The sequence below is a fragment of the Phasianus colchicus genome, chromosome 7 (genome assembly GCF_987193195.1).
Source record: "Phasianus colchicus chromosome 7, bPhaCol1.hap1.1, whole genome shotgun sequence".
Lineage (NCBI taxonomy): Eukaryota > Metazoa > Chordata > Aves > Galliformes > Phasianidae > Phasianus > Phasianus colchicus.
Genome location: NC_143442.1, coordinates 36,655,033 through 36,681,527, shown reverse-complemented (window position 1 = coordinate 36,681,527; position 26,495 = coordinate 36,655,033). Strand labels below are relative to the sequence as shown.

Below are 26,495 nucleotides of genomic sequence, written 5' to 3'. Positions count from 1 at the left end.
GTAATATTTTATTTTTAAGAATACCAAAGATAAGGAATATCTGCTTGCCCTAACAGAAGAGGGTATGAAAGATACAATGCAACAGCTATATGAAAGCATAGGAGAAAAAGATGACTGTATTAAAAGTCTACAGGATCTACTGGCATCAGAAAGATTCAATTTGTCTATACTACAACATACTCTTTCTCTCCGGGACACAGAAATAACAGAATTAAAAAATGAAATAACCTTAACCAAAATGAAAGAACAGCAACATATTGAAGAACTGAAAGTGAATCATGAAAAGGATGTTTGCAGACAATTGGAGCACTTGGAAGCTAGGCTGGAGAAATGTCATAGAAAAGAGACTGCAGAAGCCAAGCAAGTATATGAAGAAGAAATGATTTTAAAATATAAAAGTGAACTTGAACAGTTAAGAAAAGAACTCTCTGCTCTGAATTCTGAAGAACACATTCAGAATTTAAATAGAATAATAGCTAACTTAAATAATAGTCTTCGTGAATCTGAAATTAGTAAAGAAAATTTGAGAAAGGAACTTGAACACCAGCAGGAAAAATTCCAGAGAGAAAAGACTGAGGTTGAGATTCAATACAAAGTTTTAATTAGTGATCTTAAGTCTCAACTTTCAAAGGCAGAAGAGCAGGTCAAGGAAGCCCAGCAATATGAGCAGGAAAAACAGTGCTTGAATGAAGAGATTCAGAAATTGAATTATTTAATCCACGAATTAAATAAAAAGCAACTTTTTGAGGCTGAAAAAGGTAAAGATGCAGAGCAAAAGCATGATGAAGAGACTGTCTCCAATAAAAACCTAAGGGAAATACAAACTTTACCAGATATATTGGAGTTGCAGACAGTGAAGCTGGAGGAGATGTTGAATGAACCACGCCAATTTAGAGAAGAGCTAAATCCTGACAAACTAGATTTCCAGTGTCAACCGAGAATAGATTCATTAGGGGATGAATCAGAAGAAACTGTGTGTTCAAAGATCAGAGAACATAATGAAAGTAGTGGAGATCACTTGTCTGAAGAACCGCTGCCAGAACTAGGATTTTTCACTATTGATGAAGAGATACTATCAAAATATCTTGTCTTCACAGAGAGACCCGAACAGTCGTATGTGTCAGGCTGTTCTGAAGGTTATACCGTTGAAGAAGATAAATGCAGTAGGTTTGGGCTAGACAGTAGTGTGCTTTCAGATCCCAGCACAGATTTTAAACATCCTCAATTAAACTTTGACCTTGATGAAAAACCATGTATTGGCAGTTCGACTAAAGAGACATTTGAAGAGGGCAAGGTGGAAGCAGAGGCCTTCATTTCACTTTTGTCAGATGGCTCCCCACTGCAAAACAAAATAAGCGACTATGGTGATGTAAAGGATGATGAGAGAGCTTGTGTAGTAGAGAAATGTGTAAAGCTAACTGAGGAGCTCCACAAAAAAGAGTCAGCCTTGAAGAAATCTCATCAGGAGACCCAAGAAGCTGTTGAGAAATGGAAAAAAATGATAGCTGAGCTCTGTGAAATTAATGTGGAACTGAATAAGGAACGTGAAGCACGGCTATGTTGTGAAAAACAACTTCTTCAGAAAACAGAGAGGGAGAAAGAACTTGAAAACAAAATAAACCTCCTAGTAAAGCAACAGGGTGAGGATGGAAGCCAATTTTACGGTGTCACAGAACATTTAGCACAGGTGTCTAATTCCTCTACCTGGCAACAAATGGTAAAAGACCTCCAGGAGGAAAAAGAAATGTTGATGATGCAGCTGCGAACTCAGGAGCAGTTAGTGAAAGAAGTTCAAGAGCAGAAAATAGCTTCTGATTCTGTAACAAGTGAAGTACAGACTCTTTTTGGACGTCAGTTGGCTGCTTTGCAAAGTCAGAGGGATCGAATGCAGAACCAGCTTGATGCTCAGAAGGCTAAAAACCAGAGAATAACGGAACTGCTTGGTCAGAAAACCGTACTGGAAGAGACAATGTTAAAAGAACAGGAGTTGCTCAAAGCAGAAATCAATAACAAAGAGCAAGACTTAGCACTCTTAGTGAAGGAGAAAACAGCATTAGGTGAGAGATTATCAGTCATGGAGAAGGATCTAGTAAAAGCAGAGAAAGCATTAGCAGCAAATGCTAGCACCATAGCAGATCTTGAGAAAAACATACATGAAGTTAATACTGAAGTACAAAATGTCAAAGAAGTACAGGAGTGTGAAAGACTAAGATATGAGGATAGGTTGAACTTCAACAACATGGAAATTAATAAACTTCATGCTGAAATAAAGGCAAAAAGTACTGAATACAGTGAGAAAGAAAGCCAACTGATTGAAGAAATAGCTCATTTGAAGAAGGTTCGTTTGGAGCTTGAAAATTACTTGCAGGAATCCTTTCAGTCTGTTCAAGATGCAAAGAAGGCACAGTCTGAGATGATGAATTATTATAAGGAGGAAATTGTTAAAATGGAGACTCAGCACCTTGCAGAATTAACTAAACTGAGTTTGACACACAAGAAGGAGGTAGGCAACACCAGTAATGACAGGTTTTGGATTTTGGAATACTTAAAAGTAGTCATTGCAAATGTTTGTATCCCTGTTTTCAGATAGAAGAATTAAATGCTGAAATAAAAGATAAAATTGAAAAGCAAAAGAAGTTGGAGGAAGAAAGAGTAGAACAGCTTGCTTTAGTAAAAAAGGTAAATAGTGCAATCAAGTTTATTTCAGAAAAATAAACTCATTCTGCATTGTTTGTCACCTAAGCAATATAAATGTTCCAGAGATGGGGGAAAAAGCTACCAATTGTTCTCTTCTATTTTGTCTTTGATTTGGGATTGGGGGAAAGGAGAATTTTCAATCAGTAACTTTATAGTGGGGGCTAACCAGAACTGTTATGAAGAAAGCCCTTTATCTGGGCATTCTGTGCAGGTACATGAACGAGAGCATGACCGTGAAATTTCTGAACTTATTACTAAACATAAAGAGGAAATGGAGGAGCTCCGTGCTGAACTTAATAAAGAAAAGCTACACCTGTTGGATGAACTTCAGCAGCAAATGGCAGCCACGCACAAAGCAGAGATTGAGCGTGCCCAGCTCCAATCACAGGTAAAATAAATAAATACAGTAATTACTGTGTTCATTGTGAAGAGAAGGGTCTGTAATTTTTGTCCATACTAGGCATGCTATTTTATATAATGTTGTAATTGAATTACAAGTATTTCCTTGGTGGGTGGTAATAGGTTTTTTCTGCAGGAAATCTCCAGGGTCGCCCTCTGTGGTGGTATTTTAACATTAATTTCAAAGGAAACTGAATGCTTCAATTTTTATTTTCTCTATAAGTTTAATAAAAAAATGTATACAGTTTAAAACCCCAACATTTTAGTTATCCCACCAATTACATTTGTTGAATAATTGCTTTTGTGTTAAATTGAAGTATAGAAACCTGACTTCCTTCTAAGTCAGCACTGTTCTGCTTTTTTTTAACACTTCCACTAAATGTAAAGTGGAAAGACAATGTCTAGTCTTAGGTCTAAGTGCAAAATGCTGGTGTACTGTAGGTTATTTAGGAATTACAAATTTTCAGTCAATATGTTTTGGCTGCCAGTTTTAATTGATGGATATTCACTATTTTAGTTGAATTTAGTTTCCACATTTCCAGTACCATTTTAGAACTTTGCTATGTACCATGTTATAAACAGTAACAAGAGAAATTCTGTAATAGACAACGAAGGAATGGGATGTGCATGTGCTCATGTGCTCTGTTCCAAAAACTGTACAAGAATGGACATACGGAAGGTATTTTGTTAGAGTTTCAGTTAAGAGGCAGATAAGGAAAACTTACTTTGCACTGAAAATTATTGGTGAGTCTCGCTGTAACAGAAGTCAGTTCTGTCTCTGCCATGACAAAACACTTTTTTAAGTACAGAAAAGCAAAACTTAGTGGTGTTAACAGTTGAAAGCAATTCAAATTGAAACTGATCACAGAAAAAAAAAGTGAATGCCTGCTGTTGGAGGAGAAGCTAAAATGTTTTTTCTTCTCCATTGCAGACACTTCACAGCCTTGAATTGGAAGCATTACGCTTAAGCTTAAATAACTTGCATACCTCTCAGCTTGAGCTTACTCAGTCTAACTTGAGAAAAGAAAAGGAAACTGCACTTGTGGAGCTACGGGAGATGCTCAATGATAAGCGTGCTCAGGAGATAGCAATTCTACAAAGCCGCCATCAGCTGGAGGGGGAGAAAATTAAAGAACGTTGTTTGAAGGAACAAGAAGACCTAACATCAAAATATCAGCAAGAATTAGGTATTAAACTTGGGAATAACAGGCGAGAGATTGAAATTCAGTCAATATTATTCTGCCTTCAGAGTTTTCCATCATGATGTAGAGTTGGCTTTATGATTGAAGGCTGATATTGCCTAGAATAGGTGTAATGTGTAGACTTGCACATGCAAGATTAAACGTTAAGTGCAAAAATGAAGTTCTTCAGACCTAACTTTAACTCTTCTTCAACTGTGTGCATGTTTTGCAGTTACATGTGTAAAACAGCAGTATACTGAACTAGTTGCTTTCAGGAAGCGTTAGACAGGGCTGTCCCAAATAATTTACTTGGTGCAAAGAGTAGAGCTCTTATTCATGTTTCTTAAAGGTTTTTGTTGCCCTAAGTCAGCACTGACTACTGTTGTGTTTCTGACAAGATGTGTAAAAACTTACTGGCTTGCCTACTTGCTGGTTTCATAAGTAGGAGAAGGGACTTGGAAAGGATCTGAAAGACTCAGTGTGAACTTGTACCAGATGTTCTGTGAGAACCAGGAGGAAAGCCACAGTTGTCAATACTGAAGCCCTGCTGATGGCTCTGTGTGCAATTTGGGGGTATTTACCCCTTTTCAGATCAGAGAACCATTTCTGAACAACATGGCAGGGCTTGAGAAACTTCTGGACAAAGGTGAGGCCTGCAGCAATTTACTGAAGAACTTGTAGGAAATTTTTCTTCAGTTCTCCTTTCCTGAGAGGAAGAAATTTTTTTCAGTGGCTTTTTGACCCAAGAACAGAAGATCATAAGTAATATACAGAGCTGCTGCATTAGTGGGATTTTGGAGTACAAGGGGGTTTGAACAAAGTTCCCTGGGTCAGTGCTGTTTATCTGCATTTTGGCACCGTAAGTTGAACATAACCACTTAGAAATGCTTGAATGCAAGGATCTGAAGAGGATCTAAAATTAGATGATGCAGGAGAAATGTTAGCATTGTGGATGCTGTTATCTGGAAGGATAGAGGAAATTTTCAGGGAAGCGGGGATTGGACATGCCCCTAACTCCTGTGAGAACTCATACATTCTTATCTTGTAGAAATTTCTTCCTCTATTTGACCAGTAGCTGATACTACCTCAGTCTCTGGAGTCTCATTTCCCACTGAGAAACTTGAAGTGATGCTTGAAGCTAAGGCAACGGTACTTAGAAGCTGAGAAAAAGAAAGTTTTCTAGGACTCTGATGGATCTGCAGAGGTGCTGAGTCAGAATTTATAAGGAAACATGGAATGAATTGGGAAGCTGTCAGTGAAAATGAAGCACATAATACTATTTGTCTTCTACTCTGTTTCCCATGCGTTTTTAGAAGACATTTGAAAAAAGTTTCCTACTTACTGCTGTCTGCTACTCTTCTGCTATGTTTCTGGTGACAGAGATGATTGTATCTCTTAGGTGTTATGCAATGAAGTACTGCTACCGAAAATGACAGAGATGGGCATTTGAATTTACAAGTGTGGAAAAAGGAGGGTAGTTCATATACTTCTTTAAAGTGTCATACTGTCTCTGTAGGCTTAGTTAGACATTGCTTTTCTAATTAAGCTGTCTTTAGCCTCCAGGCTTTTCTTAGCAGTTACAACTGCTCGATAATTATCACTTGTTAAAATGCAAGAATTACTGGGGTATAACATGACAATAGGTTTAGATAGGCATGCAGCAGCATAACATGCTAGGGTCTACCTATTCAAGCTCCAAGTTTGATATTGAAAATGTTCATCTATATTTCTACTTGTCATTTAAACATAATATTTTATATACGTTTATTAATAATAAGAATTTTTATTTCACAGTTGATCAAAGAAAGAAAATAGAATTGGAAATGGAAGAGAAACATATCCAGATATTAGAGGTACAAATTCTGTTCTTCATAGAGGGAGGAAAAAAAAACAACTTCCTTCAGTAAACCAGAGCTGGAAGAAGTCCCATGTCTACTACGTATTTATTGTAGTGGACAAATGAATGGAATGTAAAGGGGAAAAAAATCCCCAGACACCTGATATTTGCTAAATGTGTTCGCTTTAATAATGCGCATATCTTTCTGTCTTAGACTCTCAAAAGAGACTGGGAGTTGGAGTCTGAGATGCGTTTAAAATGCACGTGTGAGGAGCTGTCTAAAAAACATCAGGCTGAAATAGCAGAGCTGCAGAAAACTCTGGAAATGGAATTAGAAAAAGTCAGAGCAGAACTGGGACTTCTTTCTCTTGAGAAGGAACAATCTGAAAGTAGGTACCATGATCTGAAAAGCAGGTTTCTTTATCCAACAGTAGCAAAGCTATCCATATAAAAAAACAAATACAAAACACATCCTTGTATGAGAACTGGGTTGATGGCATGAGACTGTTGAAAACAGGAACTAAGTGAGAAATGTTTTTAAAACTCACATAAATGCATTGAATTTTGTCTTGCACTAGACAGATGTTTTTCTTTGAAAGTATTAAGGGTGTTTTACTGACAGATTAAAGCCAGTTTTAGGCTAATCAAGACTTCATATTCATGGAAACTTCTTTGGACTAAAACATGCACCTTCAGATTCGTAGTAGTTACAACTTGATAGAATAACATCTTTTTGAAACACTGTTCTGTAAGTGACGCTTTTAAGACTAGCATATTTGGAGTTTTTATTATCTTTAAAAATAATTTAATGATGAGTACCTAACCAGCTACAACCTTTGCTGACGTGCAGATAGGAGATAGAACTATGAAGAGCTTGGATAGGGTTTGAAAACTTGATGCATTTACTGGGATTGTGTTCTACTTGCACTTGTCAATAACTGCATGAGAAGGATCCACAAGATATGTATGCTGTGAAGAGAGTTATCTCATCAGGTAGTTAAGCCTCCAAGACCCTATTGGAGAGAGAGATGTGGGAAATATTTTCCTCAAACGAATGAGAATACTGTGCTGCCACTGCTGGAATTCTCATGCCACCTGACAAGCAGCAGGACCAAGTTTGAGACGTGAAGGGTAGCCTTTCCTGTGTGCCATAGGCCTGATGCTTCCACTGTGTTTGGATGGCCTTTGGCTGCTGTGAGGACATATTTCTAGAAATGGCTTGTTCTCACCAGCCTGCAGTGACTTTACTAGGTTTCCATGAACCCATCACAGAATCACAGAATCACAGAATGACCTGGGTTGGAGGGGACCTCAAGGATCATGTAGTTCCAACCCCCCTGCCTAGCAGGGCCACCAAACATACACCTTTACTAGATCAGGTTGCCCAGAGCCTCGTCCAACCTGGTCTTGAACACCTCCAAGGACGGGGCATCCACAACATCCCTGGGCAGCCTGTTCCAGGACCTAACCACCCTCCTAGTAAAAAACTTCCCCCTAACATCCAACCTAAATCTTCCCTCTTTTAACTTAAAACCATTTCCCCGTGTCCTGCTATTATCAGCCCTTACGAAGAGTTTACTCCCCTCCTGGGAGTAAGTTCCCTTCAGATATTGAAAGGCTGCAATGAGGTCGCCCCGCAACCTTCTCTTCTCCAGGCTGAACAAACCCAACTCCCTCAGCCTGTCCTCATAGGGGAGGTGCTCCAGCCCCCTGATCATCTTCGTGGCCCTCCTCTGGACCCTTTCCAAAATCTCCATGTCTTTTTTGTACTGAGGGCTCCACACCTGAACACAGTACTCCAGATGGGGCCTCACAAGAGCAGAGTAGAGAGGGACAATCACCTCCCTATCCCTGCTGACCACCCCTCTCCTGATGGAGCCCAGGATCCCATTTGCTTTCCGGGCTGCCAGAGCGCACTGCTGGCTCATGTTAAGTTTCTCATCTATCAGGACCCCTAGGTCTTTCTCTGCCGAGCTGCTCTCAAGGACAACTCCCCCCAGCCTGTACAGGTGCCTGGGGTTCTTCCGGCCCAAGTGCAAAACCTTGCACTTTGCCTTATTGAACCTCATTAGGTTCACCCGAGCCCAGCTTTCAAGCCTGTCAAGGTCCCTCTGAATGGCCTCCATTCCCTCCACCGTATCGACTGCACCACTCAGCTTGGTGTCATCAGCAAACTTGCTGAGGGTGCACTCCATTCCCTCATCGATGTCATTAATAAAGATGTTAAAGAGCACCGGTCCCAAGACAGACCCTTGAGGGACACCGCTCGTTACCGGCCTCCACCTGGACATAGAGCCATTGACCACCACCCTCTGTCTGCGGCCTTTCAACCAATTGCTTATCCATCTAGTTGTCCACCCGTCAAATCCACTTCCCTCCAGTTTGGAGATGAGGATGTGATGGGGGACCATGTCAAAGGCCTTGCTCAGGTCCAGGTAAATGACATCAGTTGCCTTCCCTTCGTCCACCAATGCCGTCACTCCATCATAGAAGGCCACAAGATTAGTTAAGCATGACCTTCCCCTGGTAACCATGGTCCCCTGGTAACCCATGTCTGTAAAGTTTGTTCTGTGAGGGTAATGTGAATCTCTTGCGGAACAACATGCCTGAAAAACAATCAGTTTACTGCAGGTGTTTTCTAACAGACCAAGATTTGTTGACTGAATGAAGTAATAGCAAGTTTACAGGGTTCAGAGAGTACTCAGCACTGAGACATGGCACAAGCCTCTCCATTCCTTTCTAGTTATCTCTTTTATTTCTCGCTGCTAGCTGTAGTTGTAGGAGAAATTCTGTGTTTGTAGGTCATGAAGAAATGTTTGATTCCCTTTAAGTAAATGTGCTTCTAGTTCAGAATGCTTCTTGTATATGCAGAGAGCAGGTGCTCATCTCTCTGGCATTACTGTTTGGTTACTTCTTGGCTAACAGTGTTATATAGAGAACTGTGGTAGCACTGCATAGAAACTTTAGACTTCGAAATCCTTTATTTTTCAAGATATTTGTAGTGATCTGAAAGTAGTGACACCTTTACTGAGAAGGCTTTTACTGACAGGAAATGTTGTAAGCTAGCATTGTGGTCTGGATACGTGCTATTCCTATTTTAGTCACACAGGTACAGGTTGTTACTTGTCAGCCAGGATGATGGTGTAACAGAACTCATTTTCAATTTTAGTGAAATGTGTAGATTTGGAGAAACATCACCAGTTAGCAATCACAATGTTAACTAAACAACTGGAGGCTGAACATAACCAACTCCTAGAAGATATGAAGACAGAAAGCCAAGAAAAAGAACAGAATCTACAGAAGGAGGTAAAGAGGATTTCTTTGCATTGAATAATTGATTACTGTGTGTGTAGACCATATATTCATGTTATCACTTGGGTAACTGTTTAGGGATTTAAATAAAAAAAAAACAAAAAACTAAAGCACACTCATAAAGTAGGAGCATGTTCTGGGACCTTCTATAGCAATTAAAAATCTTTTGAATGCAATTGCTGTTCTGCAGTTTGGTGCCACTCCTTCCTCTGTATTAAGGAGTGGCACCTTAATAAAGATGATATTCTTGATGTTTCTGATTTTTGTGTTTCTTACTACTTGATTCTTGTTACTTGATTCTTGCTCACAGTGTTAACTGTGGCATCAGGAGGGAGCAAATCCCTCTTTTAAAATACTACATCTAATAGTTAAGCACTATTCAGTATCTTAGGTAACCTGGGTCAGGATATGAATGTTTTGATGTCACTAATGTTTCCATCTAATTCTGATATAACTGTATATGTTGCATGTAAAGTAAGGAATTAGAGGGAAAAAAAAAAGTTTTTAATGAAATATTGTTATTGAATTCATTTTCCATAGCTGGAAAAACTTCAGATCATGCATGAAGAATTCAAGACTCAATCACAAGAAGAAATCAAGCAGCTTTGGTCTCAACTTGGCAGTACCCGAGCAAATCGGCAGGAGTTAAGTGGTATGCTCAAAATTTATGCATTTTATTTTGTTTCATCTTGGTTGTGTCGTTGTATGCATTATTGGTGTGAAAAGATTTTAATTGTGTACCAGAAATGCACTGCCAGGTCACTGATATGTGAAGCACATCGCACCCTAGTGACTGGGTGTGTGATGGGTTTGTGAAGTGAAAGGTGATTCAGCGTTGGATTGGTTCTGCCCTTCTTTGGACCTGCTCCAGCACCTCAGTGTCTTTCCTGTACTGAGATGCCCAAAACTGAACACAGTACTCGAGGTGAGGCCTCACCAGTGCTGAGTATGTGGGCAGGATGACTTCCCTAGTCCTGCTCACCACACCATTCCTGATCCAAGCCAGGATGCCATTGGCCTTTTTGGCCACCTGGGCACGCTGCTGGCTCGTATTCAGCCGACTGTCCATCAGTACACCAAGGTCCCTTTTCATCAAGCAGCTTTCCAGCCACTCCTCCCCAAGCTTGTAGGGTTGCCTGGGGTTGCTGTGACGAAAATGCAAGAACTGACACTTGGCCCTACTGAAACTCATACAGTTTGCCTTGGCCTGTCAATCCAGTCTCTCCAGGTCCCTCTTAGTGCCTTTCTCCTCTCAGGCAGATCAACAGTCCCTCCCAACTTGGTGTCATCTGCAAACTTACTGAGGGCGCACTCAATCCCCTCATCACGATCGTTAATAAAGATGCTAAATAGAAGCAGCCCCAGTAGCGAGCCCTGGGGGACACAGCTCGTGACTGGGCACCATCTGGATTTAACTCCACTGACCACAACTCTTTGGGGCCGGCCAACCAGCCGGTGTTTCACCCAGTGGAGTGTATGCTCTTCCAAATGACTTTGAGAGGTTTGTTGTAGTTGTGAGGATTTTTTTTTTTATTTGTTGGTAAGATAGGCTACTCTATTTTAAAAGAAAAAGGCAGAAATATTTCAGAACCATGTGATCATGTTGAATCTCCCTTTTTTCCTTTTTGAAATGTGATGTGAATTTTATATATCTTAAGACTTCTGATGTAAATTATTATACTTACAAAGACAATTTACAGTGCAGAAGTTGGAATTGACATTTTTTGCTTTAAATGAAGTAGAATATATCTCACTCATATGCATACAGCAAATGTATAAAAAATCAAAATGTAATTTCTAAGAATTAAAAGAGGCAGCATGATTTTAACCTTGACTCTGTATGTTGCCTTTGGTAGATTGTAACATTAGATAGCACTCTTTACTTATACTGGGTTACCCTAAACGTATTACATTGCCTATTGAGGCAACCATAACTTTCTGCCATTTGTTTTAAGCATAATTTTCTGGGCTAACTGGAGAAGTTGTAGGTATCTCATCACTGGAGAGGTGTTCAAGACCAGATGGGGTAGGCACCTGGGCAGCATGATCTGGTTCCTGTGCTGTTGGTTGGCAGCCCTACCCATAGCAGGGGGTTGGAGCTAGATGATCTTTTGAGGTCCCTTCCAATCTAGCTGTTCTACGATTCTATGAAAATTTCAGATTTTTTTTTTAACTGTTGTAACTGCAAGTAGCTTTTGAAGTATAATTGGATTTCGTGAAGGTTGGTGGTGTTTTTTTTTTTTTGGTCATATCTTCATACCACTCCATAGAATTTCCTTGAATTCTTGAATATCCTATCTCTGTAGTCCTAATCTTTATTAACCCTTCAAACGACTTTCCATGTGACTAATCACTGACATCACTATTACTTGTACCCTTTCTGTTTCTCCTTCATGTTACTTGAGGTGGTGAGTCAGTCTGGTCGAGGATGGAACCTCGTGTTCCAGGTGAGGATATCTCTCCTTGTATGAGGGGTTCTTAAAGGTGTTTGGTTTTTCACTGCTTTTCTCCACTGAAGTCATCATGTGACAATGCATTTGAACTGGTTTGAGGACTTATTGTGGTGGATCCAGAGCATAGCAGCTGGACAATTGGATCGCTGCTCAGATTTAAAAATGACCTTTCTCTTCAAAGTTATTAGATGTTTTCCTCTGTTAATTTCATACCAGTAGACGTTGCTGATTAGGCAAAACGTGCCTATGCAAGATTGGGTTTCCCTTGCCTGTGCTGTTAGTGTTCTCACTAATCCTGGCTTGTCACTTGATTCCTCCGATCCTTCTACATAACAACTACTGCCTTAAGCAGATGTAAGCAGTGTACTTAGTGCTCTTACTCCTTGTTTGTGTGTTTGCTGTGAAAAATTTCATTCCAAGTATGTGTTGCATTTTTTCCTTTTTTTCCTTCATGAAATGCAGTTCTGTCTTCAGTTGATCCTGTGTAAATTCATGAAACCTTAAATCACCATCACCTAGGAAGTTAAGCCATCTGGAGAACTGTTTTTTCTTATGCTTTTTGTCCTTTTCCTACCTTGGCTTCTGCCTATTGTTTGTGGAATAGCATTTGACAACTATCTCAACAACTAAGATATGGCTGATTTTCATTTGTAGTTGTACTCTCTTGAATACTTATGCTGTTTTTATTTCCATTCCAGAGCTGAAAGAGCAGCTCATGGCTCGTGCATCACAGGTGGAAGAAATAGAGCATTTAAAGCAAAAATTTGAAGAGCAGCGTCAGCAAACAAAAAGTGAGCATGAGGCTGAATTAGAACAACTGAGAATCTACTTTGAAAGAAAGTTAATAGTCGCTGAGGAAAACTACAGAGAAGAACTGACTTTGCTGCATCAGAGACTGCAAGAACTGAAAGAATATTCAGTATCTGAGGTTGATGTGAGTCATAATCAAGCAGGGAATATCAGGTATCTCTTCTTTTTCTTTTCGTCTTGTGTAATAATGTGGAGTGTTTCCATTTGATTCTCTAAAAGGTGATGTTAGCCTGTAACTATGTTGGAATGGGGCACTGGGGGATTTAGATTAGTTAGATATCTAGCAATGGAAATAATGAATGTGGAGGATACTTTCCCATGTAGCTATTACAGTGGCTCTGTGCCTTTTTTTCATACCATATGGTAAGTCAGTAGTTCAATTTAACCTATTCTGTGATGCATGGTATAGTCTTGAACTTTAAAACACTTTTTCTCTTCCTCAGTTCTTCTGTCACAGTTTTTGGAGAGGCTGTTGAGAAAGAGAGAAAAGACTTTTTTCTTGATCAACTGAATCAACAGCTGGAGCAACATAAGGTAGGATTTTGGAGATATTGAGGTACGCACAACTTATATGAAAATTGATGTCTGATTCCCAGCTCTTAGCAAAGTGTTAGTTATATTAGTGACGTTTATTTTGGCCTGATTATTTTTGTCAAGTATTTGTAGATTTTCACTTTCAAATAATTCATAGAATATTGTGTCCCATGTCTAAAAAGGAGCAAGCTCTTAATAATTTCTTCCACACAAGTGGAGATTTCACAATATTTCTTTTTTCTAGATATTCTGTAGCAATTGTGCCTCTTACTGCTGTCTGTTCTAAGTGGCTACACTAATTTGATCTCTCCTCTTTGAATCTATTTTCATATACCTTTTTGTGATTTTAAGATACTGATTTCTTAGATCAATGTATTTGAAGTTGACTCATAGTCAAGAGGAATTTTCCTATTCTGGTTTTAGGTTTTTATTTTTTTTTTAATTATCTATAAAAATAATTTTCTTTAGTGATGGGATGATAAGCAGACACAACATACGCAAGGCAGCATGAACTCAATTTCATTAGTAAACAACACCAAATAAAGATGGTTATAAAATAAGTGAGAAAAGTATGTATTGTGCCTTTTTTTTTATTGCTGCAAATTGTTTCCTACTAAGTATGAAACTGCATTCATAGATCATCTCTAATTTATCTACAGCTGGGAAGACATCTGTGGCTTCCCAGGGAAAAAAAGGGAACTTAAAAACAGGAGGCAGACTGACTTTTTACAGAGTCTGATAGTGATAGGACAAGGAGAAGGGTTTCAAAGTCAAAGGGGAAATGTGGATTAGATGTCAGGGGGAAATTTTTTACTCGGAGAGTGGTGAGGCTGCCCAGAGAAGCTGTGGGTGTTCATCTCTTGAGCTGTTCAAGGCCAGGCTGGATGAGGTCCTGGGCAACCTGATCTGGTATGTGGAAACTGTCCACAGCAGGGAGACTGAAACTAGATGATCTTTAAAGCCCATTCCATCCCCTTTCATGTAGAGGGGGAGTCTTTATAGTATTGAGAGTTGATGGTTTCTCCACCTAGATGCTTGTGGGACTTTCCTCTCTATTATACTTCCAGACAATTTCTGAAATTCTGCTCTGTTTGTTGGCGTGATTCCAGAGTGTGTATGCCTTGAGGGGCTCTGCCACTGTACTTAACAGATAGAGTGGCAGGAAATGAGAAGAATTAGGGCTTTTGTAAGCCAGCTATATAAATGTCAAGCACACACTTCTTAGTGGAATTAATTTTGTGTTCTCCCTGGAAGAATTTCATCATGATTTCCTCAAAGGTGAAGATGTCTTTTTAATTCACTTTTTATGCAGGAAGAAATAGCCTGTTTGCAAGGGCAACTTAAAGAAGATCACAGACACGAACTAGATTCCTTAAAGTCTTCCCTTGCACTTCAATATAAAGGGGACCTACTGAAAATGAAGATGGACCTCTCGGACAAGTATATGGTAGAAATAGAGGAAATGAAAAGAAAGCATTGTTTAGAACTTGAGCAGCTTCGTGCCAGACTTTCAGAAGAACATATCAAAGGTAAGATAAACTTACAGATTGGGAAGTAAAACGGCAAGCCGATTGTATGGATAGCAGCTTTTGAAAAAAATATTTAAAGCTTATCTGATGAAACTGTTAATTTTTTATTGCTTTACTTTACAGAAAACACTTAAAACATGTTAATGACTGATAGTGAGCACCTTGCTTTTCAACTTTTATGGGGCTATTGAGTTGCTTTTCTAAAGATTTGGTGCCTGATGTTGGTTATTCTGTAATAAAGCCTACTGAAACTGATGAACAGGAGTTAATCACGTTCCATTCTTGATGCATGGAATGCCAATGTCAATTCCTGAATTAACACTAAAACTTGCCAAGGAAGATTTTATCAGGCATGTTTAATGACTGTCGTATTTGGATGAAGTAGGTCATTTCTCAGTCCTTTCCATGGAGAATAAAAGTTCATTTTGTGGACCTGATAGCATTCTGTTCATTTGACTTCAATACCTTTTTCCTCCTGTGTTTTCCACTGGTGGTTGTGTATATATTGGTATGAATTTTTTTAACAAAGAGGGAAGTATCTGTGAGGAACAGGTTTTGTGATAGGTAGCTATTGCTATAGAACTCAGGATAAGATTTGTTTTATGGCTAAACTTAATGAGACTTTCTACTGGTCAATTTTATGTAATTTCTTAACAGTTACTGTTTTCCTTGACAAATGCCTTCTTGTAATTTGTATAAATATGCTGGCTTGTATACATTTTATATTGGACATTGTTGAGGTGCAGGTAAGGAACGGTGGCAGTTCTTGTATCTGTATCATATTTCTGTGAGTATGATACACAAGTATTTGAACTCATCATCCATACTTCACAGTTAGCTATATAACACACAAATATAACTATATTCCACTGTATGTTGGTTAAAAGTATCAGTGCAGCTCCTTTAATTTGCAGTTGGATTTCTTGTGTTCAATTTTATTTATTTTTTAACTGTTGGACAGTACAAACTACTGCTAAATTAGAATGTCTAGAGTTTTCTTCCAGTGACTTTTTGGAAAAATTATTTATCTAAATAGTGTATGTAAAAAATAACTTCTGTGAATCTGCCACGGCATTGTCTAAAAGGAAAGCCAGCCTGTGGCTGTACTAATAAAAAGAAAGTCCTGCCACAGATTTTATGATCCTCTGTTTATGTCAATACTAATAAATTTTGATAGTGATGATAACGCAAAACAGTACAAAGCATTGTGATAGCAATACTTGTTGGGCTGTTGTTAGTAGGATTACTGATAAACTGCATAGCTGACAACATTGAGCTTTATTGCTGTACATTAATAAAACCTGTTAAAAGGAAATAAATTCTGGCAAGTAATTTCACTATTCTTTTGTTTGATTTTCCCCCCCCCCCCCCAGAAATCACTAAATTGCGCCTGCAGAGTGCTCAAGATGCAGCACGTCAAGTTGAAATGGAGGTGGCCAAGCGAGTATCTGTGCTGGAGGAAGAACACAAAGTTAAGCTCTCTCTCCTCCACTCTGAGAAACAGCGTATTGCAGAGCTTTCAGAAGAAATAAGGTGTTTAAAAGAAGAGATAACTAAACAAAAAGACTTTTTTGTGCAGAATGAAAAGCATCTGAAAGAGCAAATGGAACAGGTAATCCTGTGCTGTTTCTAAAACTGCTGTTTGTATAGAGCTGAGCAAGCACAGATCTGCTAGGCTGGGAAGATGCACATGGCACTTATCTTTTACACGTACCTGATTAATGATATTAGCTTCAAATTTAAATGGAATTGCATAGATACACTTAAATATTGGAATGTAAGTCTGTAGTTCAGAGCGTGTTAGTGTTAAACACTTATGTTCAGGTAGTGTGGAAGGGGAAGAGTGCTTTGAGGGTTGATCCTGTCCATCTTTTCATTAAAGTGAGTCAAACATATGCACACCACTTCAGATACATGTACAAAAGTTAGTCATCCTGAATATCTCCATGCTACCATCTGTGGAGAAGCACATGATAGCTGTGAGTAAAGTGATACAGTTATGTACTGTGATGTGTCATGTAATAATGGAGACTTTAACAAAAAGTGATGTAGCAGATGGAAAAAGCCTTTCTTCTGATTGGGTCCCCTTGAGGTAGTTTCAGGTTCTGATAGGACTGTTTTCTGAAACAAATAATTTTTCAGACCAGATTTTTGGGGAAGAAAAAAGAATAGGACTACAGATTTATGTTTTCATTTTGCTCTGGCTCTTTGACTATTAAATCTTAAGAGATTGAGAATCATAAAATCACTTAGGTTGCAAAAGACCTTCTAGATCAGGCTCAATCATGTCCTGACCTACGGAGTCCTGTAACAAAACCATGTCCTCAGTGCCACCTTCACATATCTCATAGCTGCCTCCAGGGAGGGGGTTCCACCATTTCCTTGAGCAGTCCATCCAATGTTAACCACCATTTCTTCCTCATTTCCTATCATTTTTCACTTAAGAAAAGAGAATGACACATTTCTTACTGCAACCTCCTTCTAGGTAGTTGTAGAGAGTGTTGGGTCTCCCCTCAAACTCCTCCTGACTAAACAACCTGAATTTCCTCAGTTGCCCCTCATAGGTCTTAGTTTCTGCTTTCCTCACCAACTTGGTTGCTCTTCTCTGTATGTGCTTGATCAATATCCTTCCTGTAGAAAGGGGCCCAAAACTGAATGCAACATTTGAGGTGTATTCTCACCTGTGCTGCATGCAAGGGGATAATCGGTTTCCTGATCTGGCCGACCATGCTGTTCCTTATACAAGCCTTTGGCCTCCTTGGCCACACTATTGCTCTCCTGGCTCATGTTCAGATAGCTGTTGACCAGTACCTCCAGGTTCTTGTCTACTGGACAACATTCCAGCCACTCGACTCCAAGCCTGTATTGCAGTATGGGGTGGATGTGACTCAAGTGGTACCCAGTACTTACCTTGGTTGAATGTCTTGCAGTTGAACTCAGCCTGTTGATTTACCCTATCCTGATCTCTCTGCAAAGCCTTCCTACTCTCAAGCAGGTCAACTGTCTTGATATCACCTGCAAACTTTCTGGGGGTGGATTTGATCCCCTCATCAAGATAACTGATGCGCATTTCATTTGCTTCTGGTCTTTGCCTCTCAGAAGTGAAGTAAATTGTTGCCTCACAGTTTCTGTTGCTTCAAAGAATGTTTTCATGGATTGTGTGTTAATCTGCTTGTTTGTTTTTTGCTTTTCTGCCTCTTTAGCTTGTAGCATAAAGGGATGTTGAAATACCTCTTCAAAAGAAATCCTTCAAGTGAAAGCTGAAGAAAAAATGTTACTTGATATGTCATTTTTATTTGATCTTTTATTAGCTTTTGTTTTTCCTCTTAAGGAATAAGCATGTTGTTTCCTTAGTTTACATGCTTACCCTGTGTTTTTTAGGGTCTTTATTGCTTTCTGTCATTTAGCAGTCATTTGGTGCTTGGCTTCTGTTTTTATGCTAGATATTTTTTATGTTGCTTTTTGCTACATACAAGAACTATCCTTGTGATGGATTTTAATGCTGTGTATAAAATATCACTAGGATGTTAAAGGAGAGGAGAAGTTTAAAAGAAAATTTTAATAATGCTCAATATCAATAACTTTTAAAGTTGAACTTTTGAAATGAAGAAAAGTGACCACAAGAGAAAATAACAAAGGGTACTAATTAATTCTGCTTTAATTCTTTTTTTCCCTTTTCTCTACTCCAGTTAATTCTTAAAAGTAAGCTGAATTCATGTAATATAAATTTATACTTTAGCCTTACTTTTGTTCAGAAGGATGACTTTAATGCAAGAATTGAATCTCTCTTAAGACCTTAAATGCTTGAGAAGATTAACTTCAGGCACTTCAGGTTGCTGTTTTATGCATTTTTAATAACTGTGTTCACAGGTAAAATTTAAAATTGCTGAGGATCATGAGAATGAATTAAAGGAAGCCAGGGAAGAAGTTCAGAAAATAGAGACTATGTACAGAGAAAAAGAGAAGAAATGGAAATGTGAAAGTGAGGACCAGAGAATTCAAGCAGAAGAGAAATTATCATTGTTGCACACAGAACTCCAAAATAAGTTGGAATATGAGAAGCAGAATTTACAGAAGGAGTTTGAACTTCGTGAAACTCAAATGAATCAGCTCCAAGATCACCAAGCTGCCAAAATTGTAGAATTAGAGAAGTTGGTAAAAGAGCAGCAAAACAATTTGCAACAGCTAGAAGACAGCCTTGCAGTTGCACAGGCTGCACAGAAGTCTCAGGAACAATGTGATAGTGACCTGCAGGCAGCCAAAGTGCTTATGGCAAAAGAAATGGAGAAGGCCAAGCTTTGTCTGCAGGAAGAGTGTGCGCTGAAACTTATGGAAGCACAAAACAAGTAAGCCTTGAGTATTTGAGCATTTTCATTTGCTGGGAATGAGTAGTCATTGAGTCAGTCATCATTGCTACTTTTTTCTTATTTTGCAATTAGTGAGTGAGTGTGATGTGGATTTGTCACTTGATGGCACCAGTTTATTTATTTATGTAGTGCTTACTCTACCAAGGTATAGTAAAGATGTCCATTTTTATATCTAGTCTGTAGCCTAGTTCTCCTTCTAACAGTTAAGATTACAGCATAGCTTGTATTCTAGTATTGGAGGAGAGAAAGTGTGCATGATGTACAAATGGAAAAATTCTTGCAATGTTTTTTAAGATTGTTCAAAATATTCAAATGAATTTGAGCATATCTTTCCTGGAAAATAAAACTTGTTATCCACTGAATGATGAGACTCATGGGCCGTATATAATGTTCTTCAGTGAAATAAGTTCTGGTTAGAAATGAAGGTTCTAAATGCTCAGGTCTGCTCCTCTACTATTCCCCGTGCCTTATTTTATTATAATCAAGGAAATCTTCAAATATGTTTGTATTTGCATACATTACTTAAAGTTTATCCCTGTGATTCTGTCCTCCTCAGACACATGCTTATTTGAACAGGATTGGAGAAACAATTACAGTAAGAAAATGCTGAAACCAGGAACTTAGCCTTTAAATAACCAATCACTTTTTAATTACTGGTGTCTGTATAAAAAAAAATAAAATGCTGTAGTTAATGACTACTGCAAACTGCAGCACTTCAAATACTGTGTCTTCTGCACTGAACTTTGAAGTAGACCTCAGAAAGCTACTGTCAGTTTGGGGAAGCCCTTCAGTATCCCTCACATGCTTCCATGGTGGATTTAAGTTTTGGTCTAAACTAGATGCATTTAGAGATTGCTTGTGACTGTTTACTTGCAGGCAACACATTTGAAATGTACACATTGTACGTACTGTGTTCTAGATGCTCTCATACAATATTTGCTCAATCTTGTTTTGATACTCATTTTTGTGGGCTTTTATCAGTGTTACTTTTGTGTGCTACACCATCAGTGGGTTTTAAATGAGACGGAGAGAGCAAGGTTTGCATGTTACTCTGTGTTAGTAGAAATGTAATAGGAGTTCAAGTTTAGCTGGTAACAACCAAATACAACCAAATGACATTGCCTAGACCACGATGTGGCTCTGAAATCATCTTTGTGGTTTGCTTTGAATTAGAAACACAAAGTGAAGTTATGGAGTATAAGTAGAGCCTTGTTCCTGTTCTTTGTTATTTATTTAATATTTCAACAAAAAGTGCCTGACAATATTCTCTTAACTTTATGGGAAATCATTTAGGTTTATGGAGGAGCGCAAAGCTTTGACTCAGAAGTTCACAGCTGAGCAAGAGATTCTTCTCCAAGAGCTGAAGAAGAAACATGTTGATGAGCTAGAACTCCAAAGTCAGCAGCTACAAGAGAAGCATAAGCAGAAAATTTTATCTCTGACAACTGAATTTCAGAGAAAGCACCAAGCTGAAATTAAGACACTTAAATCTACACTGGAAAGTAAACAGCAAATTCAGCTTGAAGCTTTTGTTGCTGAACTTCAGACAAAACATCAAGCACAAATTGATGCGCTGGAGGCTAAACACTTATCAAACCTGGATTCCTTGGAGTCATCCTACCTATCTGAAATTCAGAATATAAGAGATGAACATAGGCAGGTTCTTGAGAAGCTTCAGCTGCATCACACAGAGCAGCTCCATGAAAAGGATAAAATGAATCAAGCATGCCTCACTCAGGAGATAGAGATATTGAAATTAAAGCATGCTGAGGAACTTCAGCTAGCACAAAATAATTTGAAAATTGAGCTAGCTACTGTGCATATGGAAAAGCTTAAAGTCATGGCTGTAGAAGCAGAAGAAGCTCATAAGGTGAGTCAAAAAGAAAACTTACTGTAGAAAGTGAAATTTCATGTTATGTTTTTAAGCCTGTGTAAGTGTGAGAAGCTGTTGAAGTTTGTTGGATCACTCTTGTTCTTTAGGTATATTTTCTACAACGTTTTTTGAGCCAACACTAAATCTTGCATGCTATACTCTGAGTTGTAATAGGAAACCGAAGTTGAAAATGAATCTTGTTAAGAGACTGAGCAAATGAAAAAGTGTACCAAAAATGTTGCAACTCAAAGAGTTAGGAAGGCTTAGCTCATTGCTGTAATAGAGGGCTGTAATGTGTTTTCTTGTGGTGTGTGGCTTTTTTTTTTTTCCGTTTTGATTTGTTTGTTTCTCCTCACCATGCCTACTCAGCTAGCCTAATGATTTGATGGGGTTTCTGTGTCCACAGAGACTCAGAGGAAGGTTTTGTGAATAAGGTAATTTTTTTCTGTGCTATCTGCTAACTCATCTTAAGTCTGCACTTTAATTGTTCTTTAGTGTAAAGACTTTTACAAAGAAAAGGTTTAATATTGTGTCAGTGGGGAGTTCTATCACAGACAAGGGAAAAAGTAAGGAATTTATGGAACTAGATGGAAATGGTATTTCATTTCAGTGATACAGCGTTTGTGTACTTTTTATGAGACAACATTGCTCATGCTTACTTCAACTTTGATACAGAGGACATGTGCTTTACCATATTTGTACTTTACTTTTACCTTTTTTGTTTTGTTTTGTTTTAAATTAATGCTTAAACAGGATGATTTGAAAATAGCTCTACAAAATCAGAGAAGTTTGCTGGAAGAAGAAAAACGTCTAGCCTTGGATATATTACGTGAGGAAGTAGTGCATATGGAGGAAAAACACAGAAAAGCACTGCAAGAACTTCAGGATCTTCATGAGGCAGAAATTAAGAAGTATAAGGAAGAACACACCAGGGAGCTGGAAAAGGAACTGGAGAAACTAAAAGCACAGCATGAGCATGAACAGGAGGTCAGAATGTTGGTAAAACCTCAACCCAAACAAGCTGTAGTTTCACATGGATTAAATTCAATCTTATTAACATTAGAAGTAAGGCTATATATCCAGATGCTTTTCTGGATTTCTTGCAATAGCGCCAATTGATAAGAAGAGACATAGTTAACATTTTCCAACCTTGCTTTATCGAAGAGGAGCCAAGAGTTCATATATGTGCATTAGCCTTATTTTTTAAATTTAAATCCTTATTTATAATTTTCCATCTCTACCTTTTGGGGAAGAGATGCTTTCTTTTGAGTTCTTGTTCTTTTTTAATTCAACCTTGTAAAGCTCTCATTCAGTAGGTAATAATTCAGGTTACTAACTTTGTGGAAAATAGCTGCTCATTTTAAGCTTTTATTGGTGAATAACTTTACTATTATACATTTCTTAGAGAAATTATAGCAGGTAGTACTTTTTCAAATGTATTTTCTCAATAAGATTTGAAAATCTTCCTTGTTGCCCTTAAGGCTTTACTATTTCTTCTTCTTCCTGAGATGCTTACGTATGCCTTATAGCCTTCATTAAGCTTACATAAGCTCATAATGAAGACTAAAATTCAATGATAAACAAAATTATTTTTAAGTATTGAATGGTGGAACTCATTTTTGAGTGTTGATGTGAGGAGTTGCAAATAATCAAGATATTCTGTAGTATATATTATGCTTGTATATTAGAAGTAGTCACAAACAACACTAACTTTATCCAACTGCAACCAAACAATACAAGATATGTTTTAACTTGCTTTTTCAGTTACTAATTTGAAAATGATATAGTATGCTAAATAACTCCCTAATTCCTGCTTTATTTTTGTATTACTTTGTGCACTTCACAAAAAGTGTTGCTTTGAGAAGACCAGTTTTCATTGTGTTCCTAGGGATTTCCAGGCCTAGAGCTGGTATCAGTTCCCAGTTGGCCATGACGAATTACTTCTGGAAGAAAATTAGTTTTGTTATTAAGTGGGAAGTACTTATTATTAATGTTTTAGTATCTCAGTCCTAGAAACAGGATTTCTCTCTATTCATAGAGTAACTCTTCTTAAAGAGTGTGATTGAAGAGGTGTATAAGGGGTCTTTTCTGATATTTTTGAAGGATTTCCTTGTTTGGAGTATAGTCACTCATGAGATAATAACTCAAGACTGCCACCTAATGATTAATCCTATTACAACAGGAGAAATCTTGTCTTAATAAGAGAGATTCTTTTTGTGTTTTTCCTTTTTTTTTTTTTTTTTTTTTTTTTAATGTCTTTGTAGAATTAAAGAATAGGTTGGGTTGGAAGGACCTTAACCCCAGTCCCAACCCCTGCTGTGGACAGGGACACCTCCCCCCACATTGGGATGCCCACAGACCCATTTAGCTTTCTTTGAACTCTGCCAGGGATGGGGTACTCACAGCTGCTCTAGACAGCCTATGCCAGGACTTCACCATCCTCTGAGTAAAGAATTTCTTCCTAACATCTAGTCTAGATCTATTTGCTTTTGGTTTAAGTTGTTACCCCTTGTTCTATCGCTACAGTCCCTGATAGAGTCTCTCTCCAGCTTTCTTGTAGCTTCCATTCAGGTACTGGAAGGCCAAAATAAGGTCCCTTTGATTTTTTTTTTTTCTTTTTTTTTTTTCTACTTAGTCATATGTCTGTTGGAAATCAGAGAAGTAGGAAGTAATGTTAATCTTACTTGGTGGTCTTGTGAATGTAGGAACTGTTTGGTACCTAATGTCTTCTCAGTACTTCTTGCTTATTTTTATAAATTTGGTTTTCCATAGTGAGCATGAATATGGATAGCAGTTCTGTATGGCCCTGAGACAACTTATGGTGAAAATTCTCCTAGGCTTTGGCAGGCCTTGATTGTTTGTTTTTAGTTCAGTTTTTTTTTCCTTGATTATAACACTGTGGTTAAAATATTTTATACTGCTTCCTTGCCTGCAGATGTATGCTTCTGCATCAGCCTCTGAAGTTGAAACTGTGAGGACAGCTCTTCTGTCTCAATTTGAGGCAGTAAAAATGAAGCAGCAGCTTCAGTTTCAGGAAGAGATTGAGCTGTTGAAGTGTCAGTCAGAAGTACTCCTTGAACAGCAAATTGCACAGCTTAAGGTAGGTAGAGTTTAATTAAATTGAACTTAAAAGTATGTACTAATAGCTTATTTTTCTGAAAATGAAGAATTGTGCCAGTTTCCTTGCTTTTTTCCACCTAAGCAGAAAACTGATTTAAGATCTGATGGAAAACTGGTACTTTTAGTTATTCAGAGTTCCGTTGTATAATCTGACATGCCCTGAGTGGATGCACTGCTTCTGAGAAGTACAGAAGAAGACTACTTCAGTGATTTTGACAAACTGTTCTTGTTGAGGAAATCCTCACACTGCTTTGAGCCTGTTCATTTCTGCCTTGCTAATAGCAAGGCACTCGCTGTTTGAGTCTGGAATCATAGATGGACATGACTGCTCTGCCTTGCTGATTCTAGGTGGGATTTGTATTGTTATTTCCAAATGCCAGTATTGCTCCTTGGTCTTGCCTGTGATGACAGTCCTCGTGGTGTCATCAAGCAGTGTACACTAATCAGCTGAGGAAGTGGTGATGGAAGACTTATTTTCCTCAGCATCTTCCACAAAGGATTTGGGGCAGTGTAGATGACTACTTGTGTTTTGCTTCATGCTTTGAAGTCTTACTTTATCCTTTGAGGAAAAAAGTTGGTTTTTTTTTTTTCACTTAACCAAACAACAAGGAAAGCATCTTTTACCCTGGAATATATTGGTGTTCACAGATCAACTTGCATATGTTGAGTGCACCCTCAGCAAGTTTGCTGATGACACCAAGCTGAGCAGTGCATTTAATACAGCAGAAGAGAGGGATGCCATCCAGGGCAGCCTTGATAAACTCACAAGTGGGCGTGTAAGCAGAACGAGGTTCAGCAAAACAAAGTGCAAGGCTTTGCACTTGGGTTGAGGTAATCCCAGATTTGTGTGAAAGCTGGGAGAACTCCTTGACAGTAGCCCTGCTGAGAAGGACTTAGGGGTTCTGGATCTAGATCAGTTTGATTTGTCATTCGAAAAACTGAATATGAGCAAGCAGTGTGTGCTTGCAGCCTGGAAAGCCAATGGTATCCTGAGTTCCATCCTGAGGGGTGGCCAGTAGGGCAAGGGTGATTGTCCCTCTCTATTCTGCCCTTGTGAGGCCACAGGAGTACTGCATCCAAGTCTGGAGCCCCCACAGGAAACGTGGAGCTTTTGGAGAGGGTCCGGAGGAGGACCACAAAGATGATCCGAGGGCTGGAGCACCTCTCTTATGAAGACAGGATGAAGGAGCTGGGCTTGTTCAGCATGGAGAAGAGAAGGCTGTGGGCAGTCCTGATTGTGGCCTTCCAGTATTTCAAGGGAGTTTAGAAACATGAGGGAAATCAACTTTATACACAGGTAGGTAGTGATAGGACCAGGGGGAATGGCTTTAAATTAAAGGAGGGGGATTTAGATTAGAAGTTTATTACTGAGAGAGTGGTGAGGTGCAGGACAATGTCGCAGTTCTATCTCTAAATCTGTGTTCATGACAACAGGCCCACAAACCCACCAGCCCAAAAAAGGGGGAAAGGGAACAAAAGGGAAAGGGAAAAACAAAAAACAACGGCAACAATCTCAGGAGGAAAACAAACTTAATTTATTAATTGTAATAGCAAAAATACAAATTAATTGGGATTTAAGCTAATAAATTGAATAAATGAGAGTGTTTCTGAAAACTGAAGTTCTTATTCTAATCTTCTTACAGTCAGTTTTCTTTTTCCTCTCCCTGGAAGACAGAAAAGAAAAATAGCAAAGTCTTCTGAGAATCGTCATTCATTCATCTCTTCTGAGACTGGAGCTGCAGCATTAACTTTTTAACTCCCAGTGCACTGCATGATGCTATTAAGTGGAATACTGATAATATAAACCACAAAATCATGATAAACAGTTTATCCAGAGAAGTTGTGGATGCCCCATTTCTGGAGTTGTTTAAAGCCAGGTTGATGGGACTCTGGGCAATCTGATCTAGTACTTGATCTAGCAGCTGGCAACTCTGTCTGTGGCAGAAGATTTGAAAGTTGACAATCCTTGAGGTCTCTTTCAAACGAAGCCATTCTGTGATTCTATGATGCTATTTTTTAATTTTATTTTTTTTATATACACAAAGCACTGCTTCTCGTTCCCAGTTCTGAGTGTTGTGGGATTCCTTTTAGCCTCTTCATGATGGAATCTGCAGGCCTTATTTCACCTCCCTTATTAGCTGGTGCAGTAGTGGGACATGTCTAGAGCAGACATGTTACTCTGAGGTAAATGAGGTCCAATTTAATATCTTCTAGACGATTTAGCCATTTTCAGTTTGTTCTTATAAATCATTTCCTGTGAGGAAGTCTGTGCTATGCGTATTGTCTACTTGCAGTTGCCATCTCTCTTTTCTGTTCCTTGTTATGGTCTCAATAGTTTGAAATGACAGGGATCTTAGAAAACGCATTAATGAAGTTCATTTAA

At 38.6% G+C, this 26,495-nt stretch overlaps 1 protein-coding gene across 7 annotated transcripts in view; it reads left to right on the top strand.

The window, feature by feature from the left end:
* PCNT (pericentrin) overlaps positions 1-26,495 on the top strand; it is a 97,585-nt gene that overhangs the window by 14,358 nt on the left and 56,732 nt on the right. For 4 of the 7 annotated variants that reach the window (XM_031604479.2, XM_031604480.2, XM_031604478.2 and 1 more), the window contains exons 7-22: positions 20-2,503; positions 2,587-2,679; positions 2,909-3,085; positions 4,028-4,283; positions 6,072-6,130; positions 6,329-6,503; positions 9,284-9,420; positions 9,967-10,078; positions 12,578-12,842; positions 13,133-13,223; positions 14,536-14,752; positions 16,126-16,364; positions 18,623-19,098; positions 20,413-20,989; positions 21,746-21,979; positions 23,928-24,092. In XM_031604479.2, coding sequence (XP_031460339.2) covers positions 20-2,503; positions 2,587-2,679; positions 2,909-3,085; positions 4,028-4,283; positions 6,072-6,130; positions 6,329-6,503; positions 9,284-9,420; positions 9,967-10,078; positions 12,578-12,842; positions 13,133-13,223; positions 14,536-14,752; positions 16,126-16,364; positions 18,623-19,098; positions 20,413-20,989; positions 21,746-21,979; positions 23,928-24,092 — 5,757 coding nt within the window. The remainder of the gene's footprint in view (positions 1-19; positions 2,504-2,586; positions 2,680-2,908; positions 3,086-4,027; positions 4,284-6,071; positions 6,131-6,328; positions 6,504-9,283; positions 9,421-9,966; positions 10,079-12,577; positions 12,843-13,132; positions 13,224-14,535; positions 14,753-16,125; positions 16,365-18,622; positions 19,099-20,412; positions 20,990-21,745; positions 21,980-23,927; positions 24,093-26,495) is intronic. The other 3 variants (XM_090144582.1, XM_090144581.1, XM_031604482.2) reach the window with 2 other exon arrangements.